Source organism: Mirounga leonina, unplaced genomic scaffold (genome assembly GCF_011800145.1).
Source record: "Mirounga leonina isolate KUSES-001 unplaced genomic scaffold, KU_Mleo_1.0 Mir_94, whole genome shotgun sequence".
Classification (NCBI taxonomy): Eukaryota; Metazoa; Chordata; class Mammalia; order Carnivora; family Phocidae; genus Mirounga; species Mirounga leonina.
This window is the reverse complement of record NW_023270855.1, coordinates 19149948-19175040: the sequence shown is the minus strand read 5'-3', so window position 1 is coordinate 19175040 and position 25093 is coordinate 19149948. Positions and strand designations below refer to the sequence as shown.

Here is a 25093-nt window from a genome sequence, read left to right as displayed (position 1 = left end):
TTCTTAGACCCTAACATGTTCAATTTGTTTTCCCTGTGAGTGTTAACTGTATGTTTTCCCGAGGATATAAACGATCCTAAAGCGTACTGCTTTGCACATTGTGGAATTCATCCAAACAAGAATGGAAAGGCGAGACTTTGTTCTCTGTCTTCCCAGGCTCCCTTCCCCGGGAGAAGCATGCGGCCAAACTCCAGTGGGTTATGTGAGCTTCGCTCATGGCTTATCTCATAGAGTTCCCACTCCGTCCAAAGTTTTGAAATGGACCATGAAAACACTCAAGAAACACAGACGCTCTGCCAATGTGTTTGAACAAGTATCAGCGGCATCAGGGCTGTTTTTCCGGTTCCCCGTCTAATGTGCCCTGTCATGGCTATGGCCCGTGGTGCCGTTCTTGTGGGATGCAACGTATCATCCTGGACTCTCCTATCTAATTCCTCCTCACAGGAGACCCAACAACTTAGTCCATGTATTTACCCATTAAAAGAGCAGTCAAAATGGTCAAAAAACACCAGCAAAAAATAGTCCGTTGTGTCCAACTTTGCACCAAGAGCCCATACCAGGAGGCAAAGAATAATTCTTTCCCTTTTGGCAAGCTGGAGCATCCTAGGACATCGTGTGACCCTATTGCAATGTGCTGGACGGTGGGGTAGAGATCTACCCTCCCCCAGAGCAAATCCATAAACCTACTCTATAAAGGCTTAAAATGCTCCATGAAGAATGAAGAATTTGGGATGATGTGAGTGACCATCCTGAATATCAACCTCTGCCTGCACATCCCTGGACAATCACCTTTTACACCGGACAAAAGACAAACCCAGAAGAGAGAACAATGCATCCGTAGCAACAACTGTGTGCCGCGAACTGGGAGGACACGATCAGGCCTCCAGAGCGGACACGATTTTACCCTGGTAACCAACGTGAACACCGACACAATGTGCACAACAGGGGTTGCTCATCTGGTTCTAACTAACATACAACTCTCCAATGGCTTTCACACAAAGCTGTAACTGAAGCATACAAAACAGATGCAAGGCCACGGGAAGACAGCCAAATTGTGAACATGCCACTCATAATCTGGCTTCTCTATATTTAATATAAACAAAAACTTAACACCAAGGCAATCAGCACTCTCTGTAGTCCCACACAATGGGAGAGTTCTCCTGCCCAACCATCCACCAGCTTAGGCCTCCCTCCCTGACCAAACATCTTGCATTGAACCAGACGAAGATGGGATGGCATTCAACCTATTAAAAGACACTGGCCAGTGTTCACATACCTCAATAATCCTGTCATGAATTTGCAGGCCTCCGTCCTTGGCTGCGGGCCCACTGTCAACTATTTTGGATACAAAGATTCCTTCAGTGGACGATCCATCTTGGTTGTCCTTTGGGTTAAAAAAACACACACATGAATGCTAGGCATTAACTTGGTCATGAAAATAAAGCTTACACTCTTAAACTATAATGGACTCTTGCTCATGTCAAAAGTGGCAATGGGGCGAAAGCCCATCTGTTACCCATAATTTGTTTTAATCTAAAATTAACACATACACATGGTAAAATACTTCAAACCATAACCAAAAGGTATAAAATAAGTCCCTGCCACCTCCTACCCATTGTCCTTTTCCCCTCTATATAGCACCTATTTGCAGTTTACATATCCTTTCCAAAACATTTTTCATAGATCACTTTCCTAAACACGTATCTGGTCCTTTTTCATGTACACAGATGGTATGTGTGTGCACGGGGTATGCCCTCCCCATCCTGTGCATCTTGCCTCTTTCAAGTTTACAATCTTAGAGATTTTTCACCAGTCATACTGTCCAGTTTAACTCCCTTAAGCGGCTGAACAGTACCCCAATATTAGGATAATTACCACTGTTTCTAATTGTTGCTCTTAGAGACGATGATGTCTCCAATACCTTCCTACCTGTACTATGAAATATCTTTTGCAGTATGTATCTGAGGCAAATCCCTAGCAATGGAACTGGCGGGTCCAAGGATATGGAGATTTGATGGATGTTGCCAAATTATGCACTGATAGCTCATTAGAGTGTTTTCCCGTATCCTTACCAGCTCAGAGTACTATTAAAACCTTTAATCCAATAATCTGATTGTGAAAATAGGTGTTTTATGTGTGCTCAGATTTACATCAGAAAAGCTCACTACCACCACTCCAGGCCAAATTCTCATCCAATCTCAAATCCCTTTAGATCTTTCAAAGTCTGGACCGAAACTTCCTGGGAAAGGGAACGGCTCGCTGCTCAAACTCCTTCCTTTATTTAAAATCAAAAAGTTCCAACAAGCCCATAAAAAAACCCTCACAGCTTGTTCATGAACTTCTTTCCAAACAGCACTGGGATGAATTCTCTCCAAGTGTGTGGATTAAATTTCTAGTGATTAACAGATGGATTTATAAGTTAAAGTATTGTTCCCAAACAAAAGCATTTGAAAAGTAATTTCAGGATCTTCCACAAAAACTCCAAATCCTACCATCATGGTAAATTTTTTGCCATAATGCCATAAGAAGATCTATTTTAATAATAATTTCTGTACATAGAAATACATATAAATTCCATTTGTTAAGAAGTAACTATGAAAATATAAAATTTTTCTCTTTAAATAGAAAAAAAAATCCTATATTCTAAAGGGGAAAGGAATGACTTTAAATGTGGTTCGATCTACCCCTTCCAAGGCAAGAGTGGTGGCCAAGAGTGAGAAAATGCACATTCCGTACCTCTTCTCTCTCTCTCCCCCTCCCTCCCCACCCCTTTCTCTCAAACACACACACACACACACACACACACATTCTCTCTAATGTTATAAATAGGGTTCAAAAGAAACCAAAATCACAACCTAAAATGAGCATTAAGTGTTCTTCCCAACATTTATCCCCCCATGACAAAGACAGGTCTCTAAACTGCCATCTGGATTCTATCAACACTCTCCAAGAGAGGAGGGTCAGCAAGGATGTGGGTGCTGTACTAGATCAGCTATCCTCAAAAGGCAGCCCGCCCAGCACCAAAGCACCCTACACCGGCCCAGTGCACACTAACCCATCACTGTCTGAATTTCTCCCTGCCTCCTTTGTCACTCACAGCTGCCTTACTAATTCACTCACCCCAGGGCATTCGTGGATCCCCCTGCACGCATAGCTCAAATAGGAGTACATAGCTGTGCAACAGCTTCTATCTACTGAGTACATACTAGGTAGGTAGCGAGTACTCTGTGTCCCGTTTCATCCTCACAAAAACCACAAACCTTAAGCACTATTATTATCCATTTCATAGATGAAAAACCTGAGACAGAGATGTTAAGTAACTTGCCCAAGGTCACACAGCTAAAAAGTAGCATAGGTCAGTTTCAAACTGAGGACAGTTCAACTCCCTTACATAAGCTCTATGTGCAATACTGACTCCCACAGAGAAAAATCTCAAAAATATACATGAATTCAAAAGTTCCACATTCCAGGCTATGGAATATTCCACTGGACAAACCCGAAGAGCCTCAGTGGACCACAAATGATTTATGGACAATCTTGAGTTCCCTAAGAGGTGATATCAATATATCCAATGAAAAGAGATCCGTGCTTACTCTGAATTAATTGCTTTGCATTTCTTGGCTGGAGAGGAAGAGGGAGATGGGGGAGGGGCTTTTGGCTTTGGTCTGTTTTGCAGAATACTACCTCATGCACAAGTAATTTTTCTTAGGAGAGCAACTAAGTTCAAGCAAAAAACAGGGAAACAGGCAAAAGCAAACAGCACAATTCAGGTTAAATTAAGACAGTGGTAGGAGGTGGAAACAGAATGCAAAAAAAAAAATACAGAGAGCACAAAATCAAAGAAAGCCAAATCAATTCCATCCTGGATAGCTAGATGTGTCTCTTAAAAGACATCTCTCTGTTCTGAGTTTGTTTGGCTCCTCTCCTAATACATTTTAAGTCAGAGCTATTTATCAAGGTGAACTAACAAGGCTTGGGATTTGTTTTGTTTTGCTGGCTTGAGAAAAGGAAAAATGAAAGGGATTGTTTTCATCCCACGGGTACCTGACAATGAAGTATACTTGCCAAAGCCTGAAGTGAAAGGTCTGATACACTAGACTGGATGCTGTTTCTTTAGGGATATAAGAATTAATGAATGAATGATGTGGTAGTGCTAAGAGCAGTGCATCATGCAATGAAAAGCCTTATGTCAGCGCCCCCCTGGGCTGGGCCTGTGTCACAACCCAACCAAGCTTCTAACACAAGACTTCCTTGGGAAACACACACGTCATGTGTACTGCATTCTACTTCCAGTACTAACAATGAGTGTGCATTGTTGCTCATCTTGGCTTTTTAGCATGTTCTCAATGACCTGCCAGATTTCCAGGCAACAGTTCAGAATACATTTAGGGTTCATTATGCGATTTCTGCTAATCAGGACAAGTTTAAAAAAAAAAACACTATTGTAACCACATGCATATGGAATTAAACTTTCCTCCAGGGGACATGCATATAGTTCTTGCAAAAAGACCACATGAACTGAGAACGCTTACGAAAGCTACAAAATCCATTCTGGCTTGCACTTCAATCAGCTTTTTAAAGGGGAAAGAAAATAACCTAAAACATGTACTTTGATAATCACAAGTAAGAACCATATTCCAATGAGGTTGGGAGTGTCCTTTTGTTCCCGGGGAGGGACAGAAAACAAACACATAGTAAGTTCTCCAACCATCACCAAGACATAGGCATCCCTCTCCATTTCAAGCATTTTTTTTTTAAAGATTTTATTTATTTATTTGTCAGAGAGAGAGAGAGAGAGAGAACGCACAAGCAGGGAGAATGGCAGGCAGAGGGAGAAGCAGGCTCCCTGCTGAGCAAGGAGCCCAATGTGGGGCTCGACCCCAGGACCCTGGGATCATGACCTGAGCCAAAGGCAGATGCTCAACGCTCAGCCACCCAGGCATCCCATTTCAAGCATTTTCAAACATTGGGCTCCTTTTTCCTATATACGCTCTGGTGAGGCAGAGAAGGAACCTTCCTGGTTTGGGCTCTTTCAACCGTGGAAGTTTCTGAAACATCTAACGGTGAGGTGCATCTTGGTTTGTTGAAGTCATTTCTTAAAACTGGTAACAGTGGGTGGGGAGAGGAGATTTAATGATTATGCAGCCAAACGAAGGACAGCCTCTGTTACTCAAGCTCACCGGCAAGGCAAAGCATGTTCTACAACACATTCTTGGTTAAGCTGGGGAACACGGACCAGGGCCAGTCCTGTTGTTTCCTGAGACCAACTACTCAGACATCTGAGTCCCAGTCTGCTCCCTCATCCCTCCCCTTTGCTGGAGTGCGTCCCCCCCGCCCACCCCAGGAGCCAGAACACAAGCAGAGTGGCACCATGACATGCTGCCTGGTTGCTCAGCCAACTGGCAAACGAGCAAAGAAAAAAGGTACCAATGCGACCATGTCCTAAGGATTTCCATGAGATGACGAAACAAACCACTATGTGCACCCATCCCTGGGGCTCAGTAAAGTGGGGGTGCCCCTGCCCCCACCCCTTCCTTCTCATAGTTTAATCTCATTGTCTGAAGGGTTCTCTTCTGTAGCTAAGTTTAGGGCAGATAATGCATCAGTCCCTCACTTAATGACCGTGCATTGCCTATAACTAAGCTGTCATTTCTTATAATAGAATGTGTGTTTTTGAAACTGTGCCTTTGGCCAGAAGCGAGGGGAATTCAACCTACTCCTCCTCATGCTAACTCTCCCATCTTCTTCAGGTCTCTTTCTGATCACCTCCTGCCCACCCCTCGACTCCAGCGACGCTGTGTACTCTTGGCAGCTCCCCCAAATGCCCACTCTGGGGCTGTTCCAGGCTTTGCACGAGCTTCCTTGGGTCTGTTCACTTTCTTCTAGCTCAGTGCTCTCCTAAGGTGGGCACGTGTGATGCAGGGCACTGGGACGATGAAAGGACATAAGAGAAATTGTATTTGTACTCACGTTTTAATTTCATCATTTAAAATGCTCCATTTTGCATGTAACTTTTATAAGCCATGTAGTATTAGTTCAACCGCAAATATATAATTTAGAGCTAACTACATAAGCTCATTTTTTTTTTTTTTACAGTTAAGAGTGTTTAACGAAACATATATGGACCTCTGATCTAGCAAACTCCTACTCATCCTTCAGAATAGAGCTTAAATCGCCCTGCCCCAGGACAACTCCTCTCCAAGGGTGAGCCAGACCCAGGCACAGAGTTTAGCCACATCTGGTTGCCTGACAATGACCATAAGGACCCAGTCTCCCTGGCCTCCACAGTGCCTCCCAGCTCCTACCAAACAGCCCCTGTGCAATATTATTTGTTGACTGAGTGAATCCGATTCTCCTTTCCTTTCCTTTGACTATTACTTTCCTTTTAAGGTAACAAACAAGGAAATGATCTGCAGAAGACACAAGCAAGAGGTGATGCCCACTCAGATAAGCCCCATATGGAAGGCGTGATCCTGCAACGCGGCGCCCTTTGCCACGTGCTGTCCCCAGGGCCCTTTCTGCAGACATTTTCCTCCCCGTTCAACTGACTGGTCTGAATTTGGCCTCTTCTTCCCGGAGGAGGAGGAGCTAATGATGAATAGGGTGGACAAGAGAGCTGCAGTGGGAGAAAAAGCAAAGGGATGCGACAGCCCACGAATTAGGGAATCGTCCCTGACTAATGAAGAGCTGACAGAGCGGAGCTCCAGCTCAGACTTCCGGTCCCGGAGCCCACGCTCCAGCTCAGTTACTCAGTTCCAAGTGCACACATCTCCCACAACTTTCTTCAGCTCCTACTGCTACACCACCAGACATGCCCCCCAAAACCTAAACAGTTTAGATAAGCTGTTGTATTACTAGGGCAATGCTATTTTAAGAAACCACAACTAAATAAAAATCCCCGAGGGTGAAGATGTTAGATAAACAATGAACTCTCTAATTACAGACAGCAGAATGAGGTGAGCAAGGTTTCCTACCCCTCACGGGTTCCCCCCACCACCACCACCAAACCTTGACCCCTCTTCCCACTGCAGCAGGGCAAGGAAAAACACATTTTAGTAATTAACATACCACACACGGCCGGCCACCAATAATATTGAATCCCAGGGAGCCAGAGTCCCGATGTAGGACAAGAGTCAGACTTTTGGTTTCTTCACCCTGTAAGGGACAAATGAGTTCAAAATTTTATTTACCAACAGGGAATCAATAGTTGCAATTTTCTTTCTATCTAAGTGGACTCATGGACTTTTAGGTCATCCTTCACACTCCTCTGTCTCTTGGGCAGTTTAAGCAAGGAAACTTTTAGGGCCCCAGCTGAAACGGTGTCCTGTGCTGAGGAGGTTACAGATATGTCTAGGCCCTGCCTAACCCTGCAGTGCCCACGTAAGAATGTCCGGCGATGTCCAGACATGCCTAATGAATGTGGTCTATCAATGACTCTGTGGTCTGCAAATGCATCTCTCCTTTGACCGGCCCACCCTGGCCAGCTGTCTAGACAGCTACTTTCTGTTTGTTCCTCAACCAGTCTCAACAGCAGCATTCACGTTCTGTCACGGAAGGTTTCAGGAGCACCACTCTCGGAAGTCTGAGCGCATGGACGGCCTGTCAATAGTCATCTGTGTCTGGGAGGCTTGCGGGGGAAGCAGTCCGTGAAAAGTCTGACGCAAACGTGGAGGAGAAACAGAAAGATCCTGCATTTCACTGAAAGGGGGAGCGGGGCCCTTTCACAAAGTAATGACTGTCCAGGCCATAGGAGATGCCAGGCTGTTTAACGGAAAACACTCTGTTCAAAGGAGGCTGGCCAGTGTGAACCCCTTTAAATCCCACAAGCACAAGTCCCCCAGGAAGCTCACACAGGCCATGTTCAACAGCTGAAAGGGACAGAGATGCCACGACACCTTCACTAACACTCTCAAGTTAACAGACAAGTGAGTAAAAATAGATTTATGCTTCTGTGTACACGGTCACTAAACAAGCTTTGACATACACACTCAGCTCACGGAGACACCTCTGAAGTGTTTCCAGTGACTGGAATGATGCACCAAACTTCACAAATACGGACTGCAGATACTTGTAAAAGCTTCATTTGCGGTTTCTGCTTAAACGTGGTATTACTTTTTTTTTTTTTTAAAGATTTTATTTATTTATTTGAGAGAGAGAGAGAGCACATACGAGAGGGGGTAGGGTCAGAGGGAGAAGCAGACTCCCCACTGAGCAGGGAGCCTGATGTGGGACTTGATCCTGGGAAGCCAGAATCATGACCTGAGCCAAAGGCAAGTTGCTTAACCAACTGAGCCACCCAGGTGCCCCTAACATTAAGAGCTCATCACAAAATAGATTTAATTCTGATGTTGACTGCTTCCTGATCAAACCTTTGCCTCCTCCTTTTTCTGTGGAAATAAATGACCATATTTGAAGGACACGAATGCAAGGTTCTGACCCAGCCACAATGGCAAGGGAAACCATGCTTTCAAAATGACAGGCAGTGCCAGTGTTTCTGAAGCTCCATTTATTGCTAGAGTTGTCAATGCAAAACTCTGGCGGCAGAACTGTGCCCAACAGAACCAAAAGAAAAAAAAATGCATGTAGATGACTAACGGGCTTCTGTAAAATTATCTCCATGCTTAAAGTTTTTAGTAACCACAGTTATTTCTCATGACCACTTAGTGTACAGAAGAATTAAAAATATTTGAATTTTTTTTTAAATTTCAAAAATGTTACATAAGCCTAAGCATCAATTGTTAAAGCCCTATAAAAACAAAAAATGACCATTTTTCATTAGAAAAAGACAGTCTTGGGGCACCTGGTTGGCTCAGTTAGTTAAGCATCTGCCTTCAGCTGAGGTCATGATCCCAGGGTACTGGGATCGAGTCCTGCACTGGGCTGCCTGCTCAGTGGGAAGCCTACTTCTCCCTCTGCATGCCGCTCCCCCTACTTGTGCTGTGTGTGTGTCAAATAAATAAATAAAATCTTAAAAACAAAAAAAAGGACAGTCTTTAATGAAAGAACTAGGTGTCCTCTAAGAACAATGCAACAAAATATTCATTTCCACAGGCTCACTTACATCATATATAAAATAGAGTATTTTAATATAAAGAGAACCAGTCTCTATCAAGCTACTGTACCTAACCAACACCAGCAAAGCCTCTATAATAACAACTTACTGATTTTTCAAAAAATATTTCCACTCCACAGCATCACCATCCAGAGCATCTGTCAATGCTATCGATATAATTAATTTTTCCCGCACTAGTTAACAGGCAACAACTGTCCCTGCTCTAAGAGAATAAACACTCAGGATCAACCTGATAGTTCTGAAATGTAAACGGGAGGATTCACTAACTGAAAGAGTTTAAATCTCTCTGCCTTGGGAAAGGAAAATCTTGGTAAGTCCATTTCTTGCCTTGCTATGTTAGAGGGGTGAGAAAGTTAGAAATACATTGGAATTTAAGTGAGTTATCACACATAGCCTATATTTCTGGCTTTCGTAATTAACGATAGAAACTGCACAGTAACACGGTAATCCAAGGTAGATGGCTGCAGTCTGACAATCTCAAATGATGCACAAAAGAGAACACACAATCAAATTTTTTAAGGCTACTGTGTGATAACCACTTATTCATTCTAAAAATGAAAGAAAAAGAAATCTTATTATCCCGCATTAACAATAACAGTCAACATTTATTGGCTGCTTACTACGTGCCAGAAAGGATATTAAACATGTAACTGCTTTATTTTCTTTAATAAATCCCACCAATCTCATCAACTGGCACGATTACTACCCTCATGATACAGGAGGGAAGAGCTAGTAAGAGGTCAAGCTGGGATTTAGCCCCACGCTCTCTGATTCTAGACCCCAATTACTCTTCCCTACCACTCCCTTTTCATGTGGAATGTAAAAAAGAATGCCATGTAGCATAGCAGTGTCTTAGGTCCTTCTCAAGATGGTTCAGTTGTTAGAGTCCCAAAACGGTCCGGTCCATAAGGAAACTCATGATAGGAAGTCTTACCCAGGAAACCAATGTCAGAACAAAACTCCAACTGTTCACTGAACGATTTCTCTCCTAAAGACCCAACCTGAGATGCCCAGACACCTAAGTCTGTACCTAGCCTCAGAGATCTCTCTCCAGGGAGAAGTGAGACAATGCCTGAGACACGCCATTCCTCAGCTGAACAGCTATTTGCAAAAACGTTCTGAAACAATCAGGTTGACAGTCTACACTTCCTTGCCAGTTGCAATCACTGGGGAGAAAGAAGGGGTGTTCTTATTTCTACAAGCATCTTGACGAAGTCTGCAGTCCAGGAGGGTTACAACAGGCTTTAGGCGCCATTGCCTATTTTAGGACTGAGCCAACACATGGAAGATTTACCACACAATGCTGGGAGCAATAACAGGAGAAGAGAAAAGCTCTGTCAGGGCTGAATTCCTTTCATTTCTCCATCTAACTTTTCCTCGGACACCATGAACTTGATTCTGGCTTTTCCTTTCCATTCCTCTCCCCTTCAAAGCAACCTTAACTACTCTAATTTCTAATTCTTCAGAAAAAAAACCTGAATAGAGAATTTATACAATGGACTTTTGCACAGCATATTTAACATGTTAACTTGAATTCCTGCTTAATCATTTAACCTGTTCCTGAGCTGAAAATGCATCAGGATAAAGGGCATTTAAATAGTTCTCATTCACTGATACTCCACCAATTAAAGAGACATATAAATGGCACCAGGGCGAAGGCTCGCATCGGTGCTGCTTTGCTGACTTTTCACAGAGATGATGTTAATGAGCGGCTCTTTCATCTAAAGGAAAACGTAACCAATATTGATCTGTTTTGGTAGTTTATCATAACCCATGCTTTGAAATTTTCCCAATGGCCTGATGAAACAAAACAAAGAAGGGAAAGAGCTCTATTTCACATCAACAACAGATTATCTAGAACATCAGCTTTTTGAAGCAGGCATTGTATCCATACTCTACACCTGAGAAACTGAGGTTCCAAGAACTGCAGACATTTGCTTAAGATCACACAGCTGCAAGGAAGGAGAGCCAGGAATCCAGGTCCACGGGACTCCAACGTCCATGCTCTTTGTGCTCTGCGGGTGCACTCTGGCACCGCATTCTAAAATCCCTTTGCCTCCTCAGACTGAGCCTTCACATTAAAATGTCATGAAGGATTAGGCATCTAATTAGTTTTGTAATTAGAGTTTTAAGCAAGGTTTCTTTGGACTGTGTAGGAATAGTGGCAAAGATTAAGAGTATCTATTATACCGTGAAGGGTATCATAAGAGTATTACGACCCCGACAGGAACGAGGTAATGGTTAAGATCTTGGACTTCAGAGTCAGAACCCGAGTTGAGTTTCCTCATCCACAGAATGGGGATAATAATGGTTTCTCCTCACATCACAGGGTTATTTTTTTTTCTAAAGGTTTTATTTATTTATTTGAGAGAGAGAATGAGACAGAGAGAGACAGCACGAGATGGGGGAGGGTCAGAGGGAGAAGCAGACCCCCCCGCTGAGCGGGGAGCCCGATGCGGGACTCGATCCCGGGACTCCAGGATCATGACCTGAGCCGAAGGCAGTCGCTTAACCAACTGAGCCACCCAGGCGTCCCGAGATTACAGGGTTATTATGAAGAATGAATGAGACAGACAATCGCTGACATGGGCCTCAGCACGGTGCCTCACCAACAGAAATGCTCCAAAGACAAACAGGGCACAGGTGTGGTGGACACTCCCGTGGCTCAGCACTGAGGCCCACTGTACTATTTAACCACAGAAATGACTCTGCCACAAAATCCAAGCAATAAAAAAATGTCTAATCCCAAATTAACTTAGTCTATCTAAAGCAAGTTTGGGAGATCGGGGGCCTGAAGTTAAGCAAAATAGGATAATTCTACATCCACCACACCATCTGGCCATCTGATGGGAGCTCCCTCCATGTACGTGTCTTTTTTTTTTTTTTTTTCCCAAAGTCTGGAGAAAGAGTGGCACATTCTAGGAGGGATGGTTACATGCCAATAGTTCTTATTCTGGAGATGGTAGCAGGAGACAAGTAAAGACCACAATGGGGAGCAGCTCAGCCTGAACCTTCAGTGTAGCAGAGCTAGGACAGGTTAATGATACCGACATGCTGGGATACAGGGATGAGGGAGGGGAAATCAGACAAATGACATACCCGGGCCTGAGGGAGGCGGCCATGGGAACAAGAAGGATGGGGGAACAGGTGCTGGCTCACAACAGCCATGGGAGGAACGGTAAGTCCAAGAATCTGGGGACTTGCATAGGGAGAGCAAAGCTGGAAGAAGCTGGGAGATGGGGAGCTAGGGTGTTTGGGGATTGCTGAGACACTGGACTGCTCCACGTTCTACCGGATCAGTGAGTCTTGATGGGCCAGGAAGAAAAGGTGAAGAGTAGAGGACAATCAACCACCACAAAAATGGAGGGGAGATGGCACCTCCTTGGCAGCTTTCCTTAGTGCTGTCCCTATTCTACTACTCTTCCCTGATGGCATGTGTCTCTTCCCTTCAGGAGACAAGAGCTGGGTGGCAGATGGAAAAGGAAAATTCTGGAGTCCAGTGACAGCACGGTCTCCTTGGGGTGGGGCTGGAAGCTCCCCAGCCTCCACCCAGAACCCAGCTCACCAGCAGGGCCCCTACTGCAGTGTAGGGTCTCCTTGAGAGGTGCTTAGGTCTTTAGGATTGAGAAAGAACAGAGATCTATCGGCCTTGAAGAAGGAGATATGGGCCACCAAGCCCTAAATAACGGCATGAACAGTCCACAGTATTTATACCAGTAAGTCACAAGCAGAAATAGAAGCTCAACGCACAGGAACGCAACAGTTGATTGCACTGAAAATAAGCTTTGCTATCATATTCAAACAAGGAGTTACGGGATCAAAATTTAATTTCAACTCAAGGTCTAAGTGGACAAGAATTTGGGGGGAAAATAAAAGTCACAGTGGAAAAGGCAAAAATCAAATGTACTTTGTCAAAGTCTCCTTACATAGTGGCTGGGGTTTGTTTTTTTGTTTATTTGTTTTTCTTAAATGTCCAGGAACATGAACTGTCCTCTACAGGCAAGGTCCTTTTTCCTCTTAGTATGGCTCTGTCACCGTGCTCCTCCCAACACTCTGGCCTCAGAAGCTTGGATGTGTGCCATCTCCTAATCTGTGTGGTGGCCCCCAGAGTCCATCCATGCCACTGTCAATGTGGATTCTTTCTAAACACTCCTTTCCACCCAGTGATGGGTGTTCCCCAATTACTGCTGTTGTGGGACTCACAGCTGAGAACTGGCTGGACTGGAAAGCTGCCCAGCGGGTTCTGAGAACTGCAATTGACTGACCGCTAGTCTGTGTATCTAGGGTGACACAACACCTCTCAGCCTCAGATTATGCAAAGCTCTCCGAGAGTCACGCAGCTGGGAAATAGCTCTGTCTGTGGACTAGTGACAAGAAAGCACAAAAATGTGCAGTGGAGGGGTCTGGGAGACCAGGAGGCAGAGCTGGATGCCTGAACTTTTCTACAGAAGAGAGGAGGGTGCCTTCACTCTCCACCCTAAAATGTTTTTGTCCTCTTTGTCATTCAAACTAGGTTTCTAATGGTGAAGATGGCTTAGGCCAACCCCCTCCCGAGAGTTCAACTTCCAGTTCTAAAGGAGGGATATTCTTGGAGGAAGAACAGCAGAGGAAACTGTTGGAGCCTCAGATTGAAGGCAGTCACGGGGTTGACGCAAATGAACTGAAAATGGTTGAGACCGACGATGGAAGTATTAGTGGTGTGTATCCGTCATGAGGATAGGTGGAGTGAAGATGAAAAGAGGCAGAGGGCATGGAGAAACAGAAAGGAACAAGAAACAGCTTTTCCGGAGTCATTCTATCTCCAGAATAGTATATATAAATAAACTCATCCATAAGCCAAACAAGTTATTTTTGAGAAATAGTGTAAGAGAAGTATTCCCTAGGCCAAAAAATATGTATGTATTTTTCAGTCTGCAGCTATGTTTAAATAATCTGAGAAATCCCGAAATACTTACTTCTCCATTCCCGTGAGTTTCATTTCAAGTTTGTTCCTCTAATTTTTATCAACTCATCTCTTTCCCGGTGACTTTCCACAAGCAATGCTTCACCAAGAAACAAGCAAGAACAACCCTTACTTAAAGTGCTACGGCACTTGCACATTTCCACTTGATGGACTGTAGGGTAGTTCCAGGCTGTGAAATGCCAACATTCGACCCATGGCCCACCCTGAAACATTTTCCTCCCGGAATCAGAACACAGGCAAAGACTACCCAGCTATAACACTGTAAGTTCTTGCTTACAGAAAGGCAGGAGCTCTGCCCGGCCCACCTCTCCTGAGCCTTGCTAGTTTTGGTGAGACAGACAGAAATACACCTAACAATCCCTTAACCTTCATGTTATTCCCGAGCTTTGACCCCCTCCTTCTCATCACAGCCAGAGCTGCTACCCTGACAGTGCCCCTGACATGGATCTTCCTCTTTCACCCCGTCCCCACCGCTGGAATTGGTCACTCAGGGCAGCACGAGGCTCACAACGAAACTGTGACCCTCTGAGCAAGAGCCTCCTTCCATCTTCTCCGTTACACCACTTCAAATTTCTAATATTTCTTCCGCACTGTATTTAAAAAAGATCTATAGAACCTACAGGTGCCAGGCACTTAATAGATGTTCAATAAATGCTCGTTAAATCTTACTGTGCACTTGACCTACATCATCTGGTTTAATCCCAAAACCAACTCTATCAGCCCACATATTATTATCTCATTTTAGAGATGAGATAAGACAATTAAGGCTTACAGGAGGTTGCAAGAGTCCTCCCAGAGGCCCTCAACAATGAGACAGAGGGAACACATGAACCCTATCATCACCGACTCCAGGGTCTAGATGCTAACCACATACCAAGCACCAACTCAATTCAGTTCACTCTGAAGCCTGCCTGTTTACACAAGGCCTGCATCCAGCCCTGACCCACAACCCAAAAGGACTGCATCATCCTCCTGATCTGTGTGCAGCAGAGACACGGGACACCTGACAACAGCTTCTAGAAAAATTCTAAGCATTACCTCTCTGCCCAGGGCTCATTTCTGCATACCCACTGCCCACCAACAGTTCATCCCTCCCTATTCCTGGGGAAGAAACTTCTGCTGGGCTCACTCACACACAGGCTGCATGGTGTCTCTATGCCTAGGTTCCCTGCAAATATATATATGGAATGGGAGAGAATGACGGATGCTTGTGTCCATCTGTTAGTTATTTTCTTTACAAGACTAATCATTATGTTATACCACTTCCCTTTTTTATTGGAATAGGCTTATTAGAACACCATTAGTTCAGGGGGGGACAGAAGCTAATCCACAGCAAGAAAGCTTGAGCGAAACAAAGAATAGTAAGACTTGTGCCATGTTTTCAAAGACTCAAGCGAGTGTCTGATTAATCCCGTGGGTTAAAGCTATTCAAGTTGACCTCTGTGTCCAGGAGTGCCTATCATGGTGCTTGGCAAGCTGTGTATTAGAATGTGAGGAGCTAAATTGCAAGAATACATAAGGAAGGACTGCATTTTCTTCCTACCATCAACCACTCTTTAAATTACTAGCAAGAAAATTAGAGAAATGAGTTACTATTCCACCCAGGATACCATCTCTTTGATTCTCTTTGTTTTGTTGAAATCTCTTTCATAGGATCTGTATTATGTTCATGTGTTCTACACCAGAACTATGAAAATGGGAATTATGGCATGAGAAGAACATACTTCATCAGCATGGACCAGAAGTCATCAGACCAACTAAATGGAGCCAAAGGAAGGTGCTGGGGGATTAATTTTCCAAGCCTCTGTGTCTCCATCTGTAATATGGAAGGTAATGGTTTGTGGGTACCTACCTCACAGGGTCTTTCTGAGGCTGAAATAAAATGATGTGCCTACACCTCCAATTAACATAGTGTTTGCATATATAATAACAGTCCTCTGGAAACATGTATGAGACCTCACAGGAAGCACTGCCTCAGGAGAAAATGCTTTTCTTATTATGGTAATGGTGTATAAGCCTGGAGTCAGATGCTGGGTTCAAATCCCAGCCTTATACTTAGAATCTGTGTTAACTTTTGGCTTTAACCTAGCTTTTATCTAATCTGTTTTATAATCTGCCCCTTTTACCAAAAAAGGAGATCTACCTAATGAAAAAGATGGAGAAGCTAATATATGTGCATACATAAAGCACCCTAAGTGATTAATATTTCTTTTCCTTTTAAGCTCCTTGGTCTACAGTCTAACACATAACTGCCTTACAGATTCTTACGGGTCTAATATTTTTAGAGAAGCAAGCAACATTTCCAAGTGCAGAAAGAACCACTTAAAAATACGTATCACCAGAATTCCCAACTCAAAATGTTGTTATAATCATTTAATCCAGTGTAGCAAACATATTGTAAACCAAATCTTAATTTTCTTTATAACATTTAAATGAAATGGATTGACAGCCCACAATTCCTTTAGCTGAACTGGGCTGTTCTGTTAGATGCACTATGAAATGGTTATTTGCTGAAACTTTCCAGAAACAGAAAATATACTGAAAGGTGAACACTCTGATAGACACATTTCAAAGTGTTTGGACATCTGGAACGCCTTTTGATACAATTGTCTATTAGATTCACTTACCTCCAGGAGTTCTGAAATGGACAAAATCGTTCCTGGGATTTGGTGCTTGATACAATTTGATCTGGGTGGATCTAGTAGAACAAGAATGCCTCCCAAAAACCTGGGAACAATTTTGTTAACTTGGCAGTCACAGAAAAACTCATTCTTTTTCAATACAAGCTCACTGTTCGTTAGCAGTCTGAAGAGTTGTGATGCCTGACAAGACAACCTTTTCAATCTTGAGTTCACCGACTGAACAAACACATATTGAGAGTTTACAGTGTACATCAATCTACTGCCCAGAACACAGCCCTGAAGAAGATGGACATGCTCCCTCCTGGGGAGACACAATAAAGAGCCCTTCCAATTACTCAGAGCTGTGATAAATGCCATGCAGGAGGAGTACCAAAGTGAACATCTCAGGGCACCAGACCTGGTGTGGGAGATCACAGAGGGCTTTGTGGAGGTGGTGATGCTTGAGCTGGGATGGGAAGGATAGAAAGGTCATCTAGTGATGAGCCAACCCTAAGTGCTGACGTATAGGCAGGGATTAGGAGGGGAGAGTTGGAAAACTTGCAGATTACCTAGTGATGGAAAGACTGTTGCAAGTAGAGAAAAGAGTGAGAGCAAAGGTGGGGGGGCAGGCAGAAAGGAGCTTTGGGGTGCATTTATGGAACTGCCAGAGACCACTGAAGCTGGGAAGAGAGAATGAAGGGGGCAAGAATACAGGCAGACAGGTGGAGGCTGGCAGGATGCAGTACACACTGGACCTTAGAGCCATGCAATAGAAACTGGAAGGCAAATGCAGGGTTTAAGAAGTTAAAGAGCTATCAGACTGACATTTCTAAGAGATGATTCCTGGTGCTAGGTAATTGCAGGGGAGCGAGAAGGTATGTAGTGGGAGGAGCTGTGATCCAGGCAAGAGATGATGGTGGCTGAGACCAAGACTGATTTTGTTCCCCAGGTGACATCCGGCAGTATCTGGAGACATCTATGATTGTCACAACTTGGGAAGTACTGCTGGCATCTGGTAGGCAGAGGCCAGGGAAGCTGCTAAACATCCTATAAAACAAGGAACATCCCCCCACCCCCAACACACACACAAGAATTATCGAGCCCAAAATGTTAATAGGTGGAGTTGGAAAACCTTGGTTTGGACCACGGTGATCATTTGATGGGGATGGAGACCAGCAAATAGATTCAAGAAGTGTTTTGGAGGTGAAAAATCAACAAGAGTTAATGATGGGCTGGATGTAGAAGTAAAAGAGCAGGAGGGATCAAGGACAAGGCTCCGGTTTTTCAACATTTCCAAGAAAAGTTATGTTCACAAGTTTCCTTTTCTCAGAAAGCCAGAGAAGTCTGCTGTGAAATGCTTTTGCTCTCCAAGTCAGGTGGGCCAGTCAGGGTGGGAAAACAGGTGGGCGGCAAAACTCTTCCAAACTTCCTCAAGCATCCCATCACCAAGTCTGTTGTAGCCCAGATGTGGCTTCTTACTGGTTAAAGACACCTGTCAGACCATGTTACCTAGGCAGTCTGGGTTCTAGAATTTCACCCTGTTCTTTCTTAAAAGGAGGAAACCAATACATGTTTGACTACATCTGCACCTGAATCCAAACTCTCTGTCCAGCTGAGCTGAGTAGCAACTCGGCGTGACAGGCAGACCAGCATCACTTGGGAGCTTGTGAGAAATGTAGACTCTCAGGCCCCAAGACAGGCAGACCAGCATCACCTGGGAGCTTGTGAGAAATGCAAACTACAGGCCAGCTGTAATGGATCGACATCTCTAGGAGTAAGCCTCAGGAATCTTGTGTTTTAACAAATTCTCTGGGTGATTCTGATCATAGGGAGGTTTGAGAAGCGCAGCCCTGGCACCTATTATAGAACAGGAGACACAAAACCTATCTATGGAAGTACAGCACAGACAAACCCTCAGTACTCAGCTAGTGTCAAAAACCTGAAAGTTAAGATAATTTAAATAATGCCAGATCATTTTATGAAATAAGGTCTAGGCCTTGAAGGGCTGGTACTGAAAATCTTCCGAGTGTTTCTTATCTTACTTCAGCTTCTAAAAGAGAGATAAACATTAGGACTTAGAATAAAAAAAAAAAAAAGTGTTGTGCTTGAGAGTTTCCAAGCAATATAAATCCTTCTGCCTTTTGGAAGAGAATAAACAGTACCCAGCAGGAGCAGAGAGCCGGCCCAGTGAAATAAACAAGTTCTTAAACAGCTAGCAGTGGGAGAGGTTTTTCTGGCTGATGCAGGAACAGCAAAAGCTTTCAGCCAAGGGCCACGGAGGGTTAACTTCAGGGCAAGAGGCACAAGCTTCCCTCAGGCCTCCACTGAAGCCAGCAGGGTCTGAAGCCAGAGAAAGGTACTCTCAGCGGACTGCAGGCCAGGCCATTCTTGGCTGTCCTTGAGGCTAGCACTGAGGTGCCCAGAATTCCGAGGAGGGATCCAACTCCAGAAGGGAACTCTCTGTAAGCTCAAAAAGCAACATCTTGTCCCTAAGCGTAATACCCTTGATTATCCTACCCTCTCACCCAACACAGCTTCAAAAACATCCACAGTTCAGATTCAAGTATCACATTTTTGATTCTGAGAGAGGGTTTACCCAAACACTCCAGAAAGAAAACAGAAAGGCAAGAAGAAATAATAAACTAGCTTAACAATGAATGATGTATAAACTCTGGGGTAGTGAATGGCTTATTTATAAATAAGTGTCACTTAAAACTACGCAGGAAGTCCGCGTGACAGCATAAACAAGAGAAACTCAGGAACTCCTTTGCCCCAAACCCGGCGCCTGCCAGAAGACCAAGCAATGCCCTCTGTTTTGGTGACTCGCAGGCTCACACCAGTCTTTTGTACGCCTGTGCGGTCCTGGGTGAGGCTCCAAGTTGTAAATATTTGCCCTTCACCCAGAGCTGGCCAGCTGCTGAGACTGCAGCTGACAGGCCAGGGGGCCAGGATGAGGGGGGTGGGGAGTGGGCGGATGGAAAACTTGCAGGCCTGGTGTGCACGTATGGAAGGGGGGGGTTGGGAGAGGGCAGGGAGAGGCAAAGCAGATACAGGCCCCTGGGGGCCCCTCAGGCAAATATGTTCTCCTCCTCCGATGCAGCCATATGGAACAGTCAACCAGAGTGGCACCATGCCCCTCCGCGTTTGTCTAAAGCGTGGTCTTTGCAATCAGGGAAACCCTGGTTCTCAGCAGGCGATTTTGCGCGCGCACACACACCTCAGCCCCAGAGAACACTTGATAATATTTGGAGACATTTTTAGTTGTCACATCTTGGAGGGGGGATGGGAGTGCTACTGGTATCTACTGGGTAGAGGCCAGAGATGCTGCTAAACACCGTACAATCTAGAAGAGAGCCTCCTACAACAAAGAATAATGGGGTGCAAAATGTCAATATATCCCAAGGTTGATAACTCTGATACAGAAACTGAATCTCCACTCTGTCCCCTGAGTCACAGTATGACTCTGGACCAGTTCTATGACCACTCTGAGCCTGCCTCCTCCTTCTCAAAGGATTAAATAGATAATGCCTGTAAAGTGCTTCCCACATTTGCTGGCACATAATAAACACTCAAAAAAAAAAAAAAAAAGGTACTCATGGTACTTACAGTACCAGTAAAAAAGGTACTGAGAGGCAACACAGTAGTGCTTAAGACCTGGGGCTGGTGAGGCTTCTGGGTGGCTCAGTCGGTTAAGCATTGGCCTCCGGCTCAGGTCATGATCCCAAGGTCCTGGAATAGAGCCCCAGGTCTGCTCCCAGCTCAGCAGGGAGTCTGCTTCTCCTTCTCTCTCTGCCCCTCTCTACTTGTGTTCTCTCTCACTCTCTCTCTCAAATAAATAAATAAAATCTAAAAAAAAAAAAAAAAAAAAAACCCACAACCTGGGGCTGGAGAGACCAGGACATGAGGGTTCAGAACGCAACTAGGACTCAGGCACCACTGAACCTCACTAGAGCTTGGTTTCTTCATCTACAAAATGAGAAGCATCACACCTGCCTCACTTGATTAAGAAGGAAACAACTGAGAAGTACTTAGCATAAGGCCAAGTAAGCCTTCACTGGCGGTGGTCATTATAATTACACCAACGACCAGCACAAGGGGATGGCTCAGGGGGAGATGTTAAAGGTAACTGCAGGCAACATTTGTTGAGCATTGGTCAAACACAGTGCCAGGTCTTTTTAACATATTCTCCCCCTGAAGGCTGACAACTACCTATTCTACATTTAGGGAAACGAGGCACACAGAGGTTAAGCCACACAGTCACACAAAAAGCCTAAATTCTAAGACAGTTCCAATTCCAGAGGACTTACTCTCAATTATTACTTTATGTTCGGTGGCGCTTCCTTTTTTTCTGGAATCCCCATCGCCGGAGGAACACCACAGCCGGTGTCTGGCTGTGTTTTACCCCTATGTCACATCTCTAGGGACCAGTTTCTAACTTTAGAGAGGCTAAGCAGCTTGCTCAAGGTCAGCCAGCGAGCTGGCAGCAAAGCCCGCGTGTGAATCCAGCTTTCACTCCGGGGGCCTGCGTTTTGGCAGCCTTCTGAACTTATCCAGAACTGTGTGTTTCGTTTACTTTCTGGAATTCCTAAGGACGCATGGATATAGTTCGCCCTGTGTGTCAGTATCTCATCCCAGGCGCCACGCGTATATGGGAACTTTTCAACCTTAACAGAGGTTAAGCAACTTCCACAACATCACCTAGCTGATCTGAGCAGCAAAGCCTTTAGACACAGTTCTGACTTTGGAGCTGCACTCGTTCTTACTCCACGCTGACTGTGGGTTCCTTTCAGTCTTTCCAGACCCCTGGAAGCTCTGCTGTAGCTGCATTTCACCCTGCGTATGGAATCCTTAGGGACCATAGTTTCCAAACTTAAACTGCTTCAACGGCCTGCTCATGGTGATACAACTGGTAAGCAATGGAGGAAGGAGGCAGGGAGCTCCTGGGAAGTTCCAGGCATCCCGGTGCCCCAAAGGACCGGGAAGCGCCCTGGGTACCCAAGGAGGCCGGCGGGGGGTCGGGGCTGGCGGCGGGCGCCTACCTTGCCGCCGGGCGGCGCGGCCACGCAGCGGCTGAGCGAGTCGAGACGCGCGCTGTACTCGGTGAACTTCTTTTGGTAGCGCAGGGCGGTCATCTGCAGCTCCAGCTGCGCCGCGGCCAGCTGCGCCACCAGCGACTTCTCGCGCTTGCCCGCGCGCAGCGCCTCCTTCTTGAGCGCCTTGTGCAGCGCGCCCAGGCGGGCCTGCAGCGCCGCGTTGTGCGCCCGCAGGGCCCGCGCGCAGCAGTGGCCGCCCGCGCGCTGCTCGCCGTGCGTCAGGGGCAGCCCGCAGCCCTCTTGGCAGCGGCCCACCGGCCGCGCGTCGCACGCGTCGCGCATGTGCGCCTCCAAGTCGCGCCGCAACAGCACCTGGCCGCAGCCCGCGTGGCGGCAGCGCGCGGGCGCGAAGTCGCAGCGCTCGAGGTGCTCGGGCAGCTGCTGCAGCTTGACCACTCGGCTGCAGCCGCGCGCCGCGTGCGCGCACTTGATGTCCAGCTTGAGGATGAGGCGCTTGAGCGGCAGGACGTGGTTGAGCTCCTTGGCCGACAGACGGCCGCGGCAGCGCGCCGGGCAGCTGCCCTCCTGCACCACCCAAGGCAACACGCAGCCGGCGCAGAAGACGTGGCCGCACGGCGTGGTCAGCGGGTCCTCCAAGACCTTGTGGCACAGTGCGCACTTCAGGTCCGGGTCCACGTCGCCGTCGAAGCGGTCCAGCTCGAAGCCCATGGTGGCGGCCGGGGCCCGGGGTCGCCGCCGGGCGGCCGGCCGCCCCCTCCCTCCCTGCGAGGCAGCCCAGACACACCGGCTGCGCCGCCCGCTCGCTCGCTCGCTCTCCCCGGACTGAGCCTAATTGCTCCAGACTTCCTCGGAAAATGCCCGAGGAACAGGACTCCTCCAGCCGTATATGCGCGAGCGCGTGCGCACGCACATCCTGCCTCGGCTGCCTGCAGCCCGCCCCCTGCAACAAGGAGGAGGCCGGGAGGCAGAGGAGGATGGGGAGACCCAGAGGCTCGCCTAGCGGACTGGCCCGCCCAGGACGGCAGCCTGAGCCCTTCTCCCCGGCGACTGCTCTCTGGAAGTTTTCGCTGTAAGATACCCACACAAGCCGAGAAAAGCTCACTAAGTTTGGAGCTGAGGCTGCTGCAGTCGCCCAGACGAGTTCTCCTGGAGCCCCTTCCGGGACAGATAGTGACTTTTTATTCCCCTCCCCCGCCCCCTCTTTTCTTGGCTGATTGCCGAGAACGAAAAACATTTTGAGGCCCGCTATCTCAGCACTTACGGTCTTTATTTCATTCCGGGGAAAGTTACAGAGCCTGAAGAACGCTCCAGCAACTACAGTTCTGACCAGAGATTCGGCGGACCCCAGGGTTTGGCCGGCTAAGGTTTCCAGGACCCCAGGGCAAATCTACAGGGGCGAATTGCGGGGACGAGGGCTGCTCCTAGGCTGTTGGGTTGGGAGAGGCTGGAGTGCTGGCTCCGTTCACTTCACTTAATACTTCTGAAGTGTCCGCGCTTCTAAATCGGTCCTTTAAAAATCATCAGTACAATGCTGTGAGAGAGTATTAGCGCCATTTAAAAATTATTTTTACTGCATTACAAAATAAGTAACGCTGGTTCTACAACGTTAAAAATCGCACAAGTATAGATCTTAGAGAAGTTCCCCGTTACCCACCCCGCCACCCCTGCAATCATGTGAACTGTGTTCCTTAAGTTTTGTTTTGATTTTTTCCTTTGTGTATACTTTGTTATATTTCCATTTTCCAATCGGGGAAACTCAAGCTGGGAGAAGGCAAAACAAAACAAAACAAAACAAAACAAATTGTCCTGTAAGATCGCCTACAGCAGTGTTTCTCAAATTTTAATGTGGATGTGGATTCTGATCCAGTAGGTCTGGGGCGGGGCCTGAGAATCTCCGTGTTAAAAGAGCTTCCAAAAGAGGCTGATGCCTCTGGTCCGTGCACCTCCACTTAATTGGAAAGTGGCCATCCAAGAATCTGGACTTTTTTTCTTCCACTCTGGGGCAGCTTTTCAAGCAGTGTAGTGAGTCTTGTAATTTTCAGCAGTACTTCTGTGTGTTGAAGGAATACTTCGAGATACCAATTTAGGTGATAAATACATAGCATCATCCATGGATTTGGTCATTTTTTTTTCTCCCAAGGCTGTAGACATTGCTAAAAAAAAAAAAAAAAATGCAGTTAGCACTGGTAAGAAAGAAATCAAGCTATGGAATTCTCATTTGGACTCTGCTGCCAGTTTCTGAATAGTGAAGTGAAAAAGTTGAATCTCTGGATTTAGTGTGGCTCTGAGGTCTAGAAAGCAGGATTACAGCATCCATTTTGTCTAATTGCTTTTACTTCTCTCCTTTATCTGGCTGCTAAAGCCCCGTGACCTTCACTATTTAACTGCTTCACCAGAGTGAAAGGATTGCCTTGATGTCCACAGGATTACTTGTTTTGAACTGACCTTTAAAAAGTTGTCACTGACTACTAGATTTTTCAGTGCATAATTGAGGTCACTGGACAGTGTTCTTAAATCAGTGTTGGTGGCATTTGTTCTCTTTGTGGTAGAGGCTTTCTTTTCATTGCTTTAATCAATTAATGCATTTCTTTGATAGTACATGGGGTGGAATATAATTGGCCTTTGTTCAGATAAGCATGTGCCAGGAATCCTCCATCAGTATATTTATTAAGCGGCTCACAGGTTCTCAGATAATGAGTAAGAAACACATTCTTTCAACAAAGGTGTGTGGGCTTGTCAGTTTCACAGGGTGGGCTAGTGTCAACAGGGGGATAATCTTCAAACCAAACTGGTTTTGAGAAACAGAGAAAGCTCATCATACACCATAAATGGGAAATGAGTGCTTGCTTTGGGTGTCAGCTTCTTTTAGGAACCACCCACCACCACCTCTGCAGGGGCAGCAGACAGAGAGGTGGTTGATGAAATGCTACAGTGGAGGCCACAGAGAAGCTATAGTAATGTGGATCAGCCTCTTTAGGCAAAAGCAAAGGCTATCTGAGCCACTCCTCACTGGTTAATTTTAGAATAAAAAATACTGAAGTTCAGAAAAAAAAAGACAAGACAACCAACCCTCCTAGAATGTCAGAGTTGTCAGATCATGTATATCATTTAGTGGCTAAATTTAACAGGGGGACTAAGAACCAGAAAGGTTAAAAAAAAAAAAAAAGTACAGTGAATGGCAAAGTTTCTCCACCTTGGCTTTAATGATAGTCAAATAATTCTTTTTGGTGGGGGCTTGTTCTGTGCATGGTAGGATGTTCAGCAGCATCTCTGGTTACTATCCGGTAGGTGCCAGTGGCAGCCTCAGCCCAACCCCCCAGTTGTGACAACCAGATATCACCAATGTCCCCTGGGGGCAAAATTGCCCTAGATTTAGAACCAC

General features: G+C 45.8%; 1 protein-coding gene across 3 annotated transcripts in view; it reads right to left on the bottom strand.

Annotated features, from left to right (window-relative positions):
• PDZRN3 (PDZ domain containing ring finger 3) overlaps positions 1-22503 on the bottom strand; it is a 239713-nt gene extending 217210 nt beyond the window's left edge. For 2 of the 3 annotated variants that reach the window (XM_034996548.1, XM_034996549.1), the window contains exons 1-3: positions 21697-22503; positions 7069-7155; positions 1277-1384 (exon numbers count right to left, since the gene is read on the bottom strand). In XM_034996548.1, the coding sequence (XP_034852439.1) occupies positions 1277-1384; positions 7069-7155; positions 21697-22419 (918 nt within the window). In that variant the 5' untranslated portion in view covers positions 22420-22503. The remainder of the gene's footprint in view (positions 1-1276; positions 1385-7068; positions 7156-21696) is intronic. The other variant, XM_034996550.1, reaches the window with a different exon arrangement.
• Between the last annotated feature and the right edge of the window lie 2590 nt (positions 22504-25093).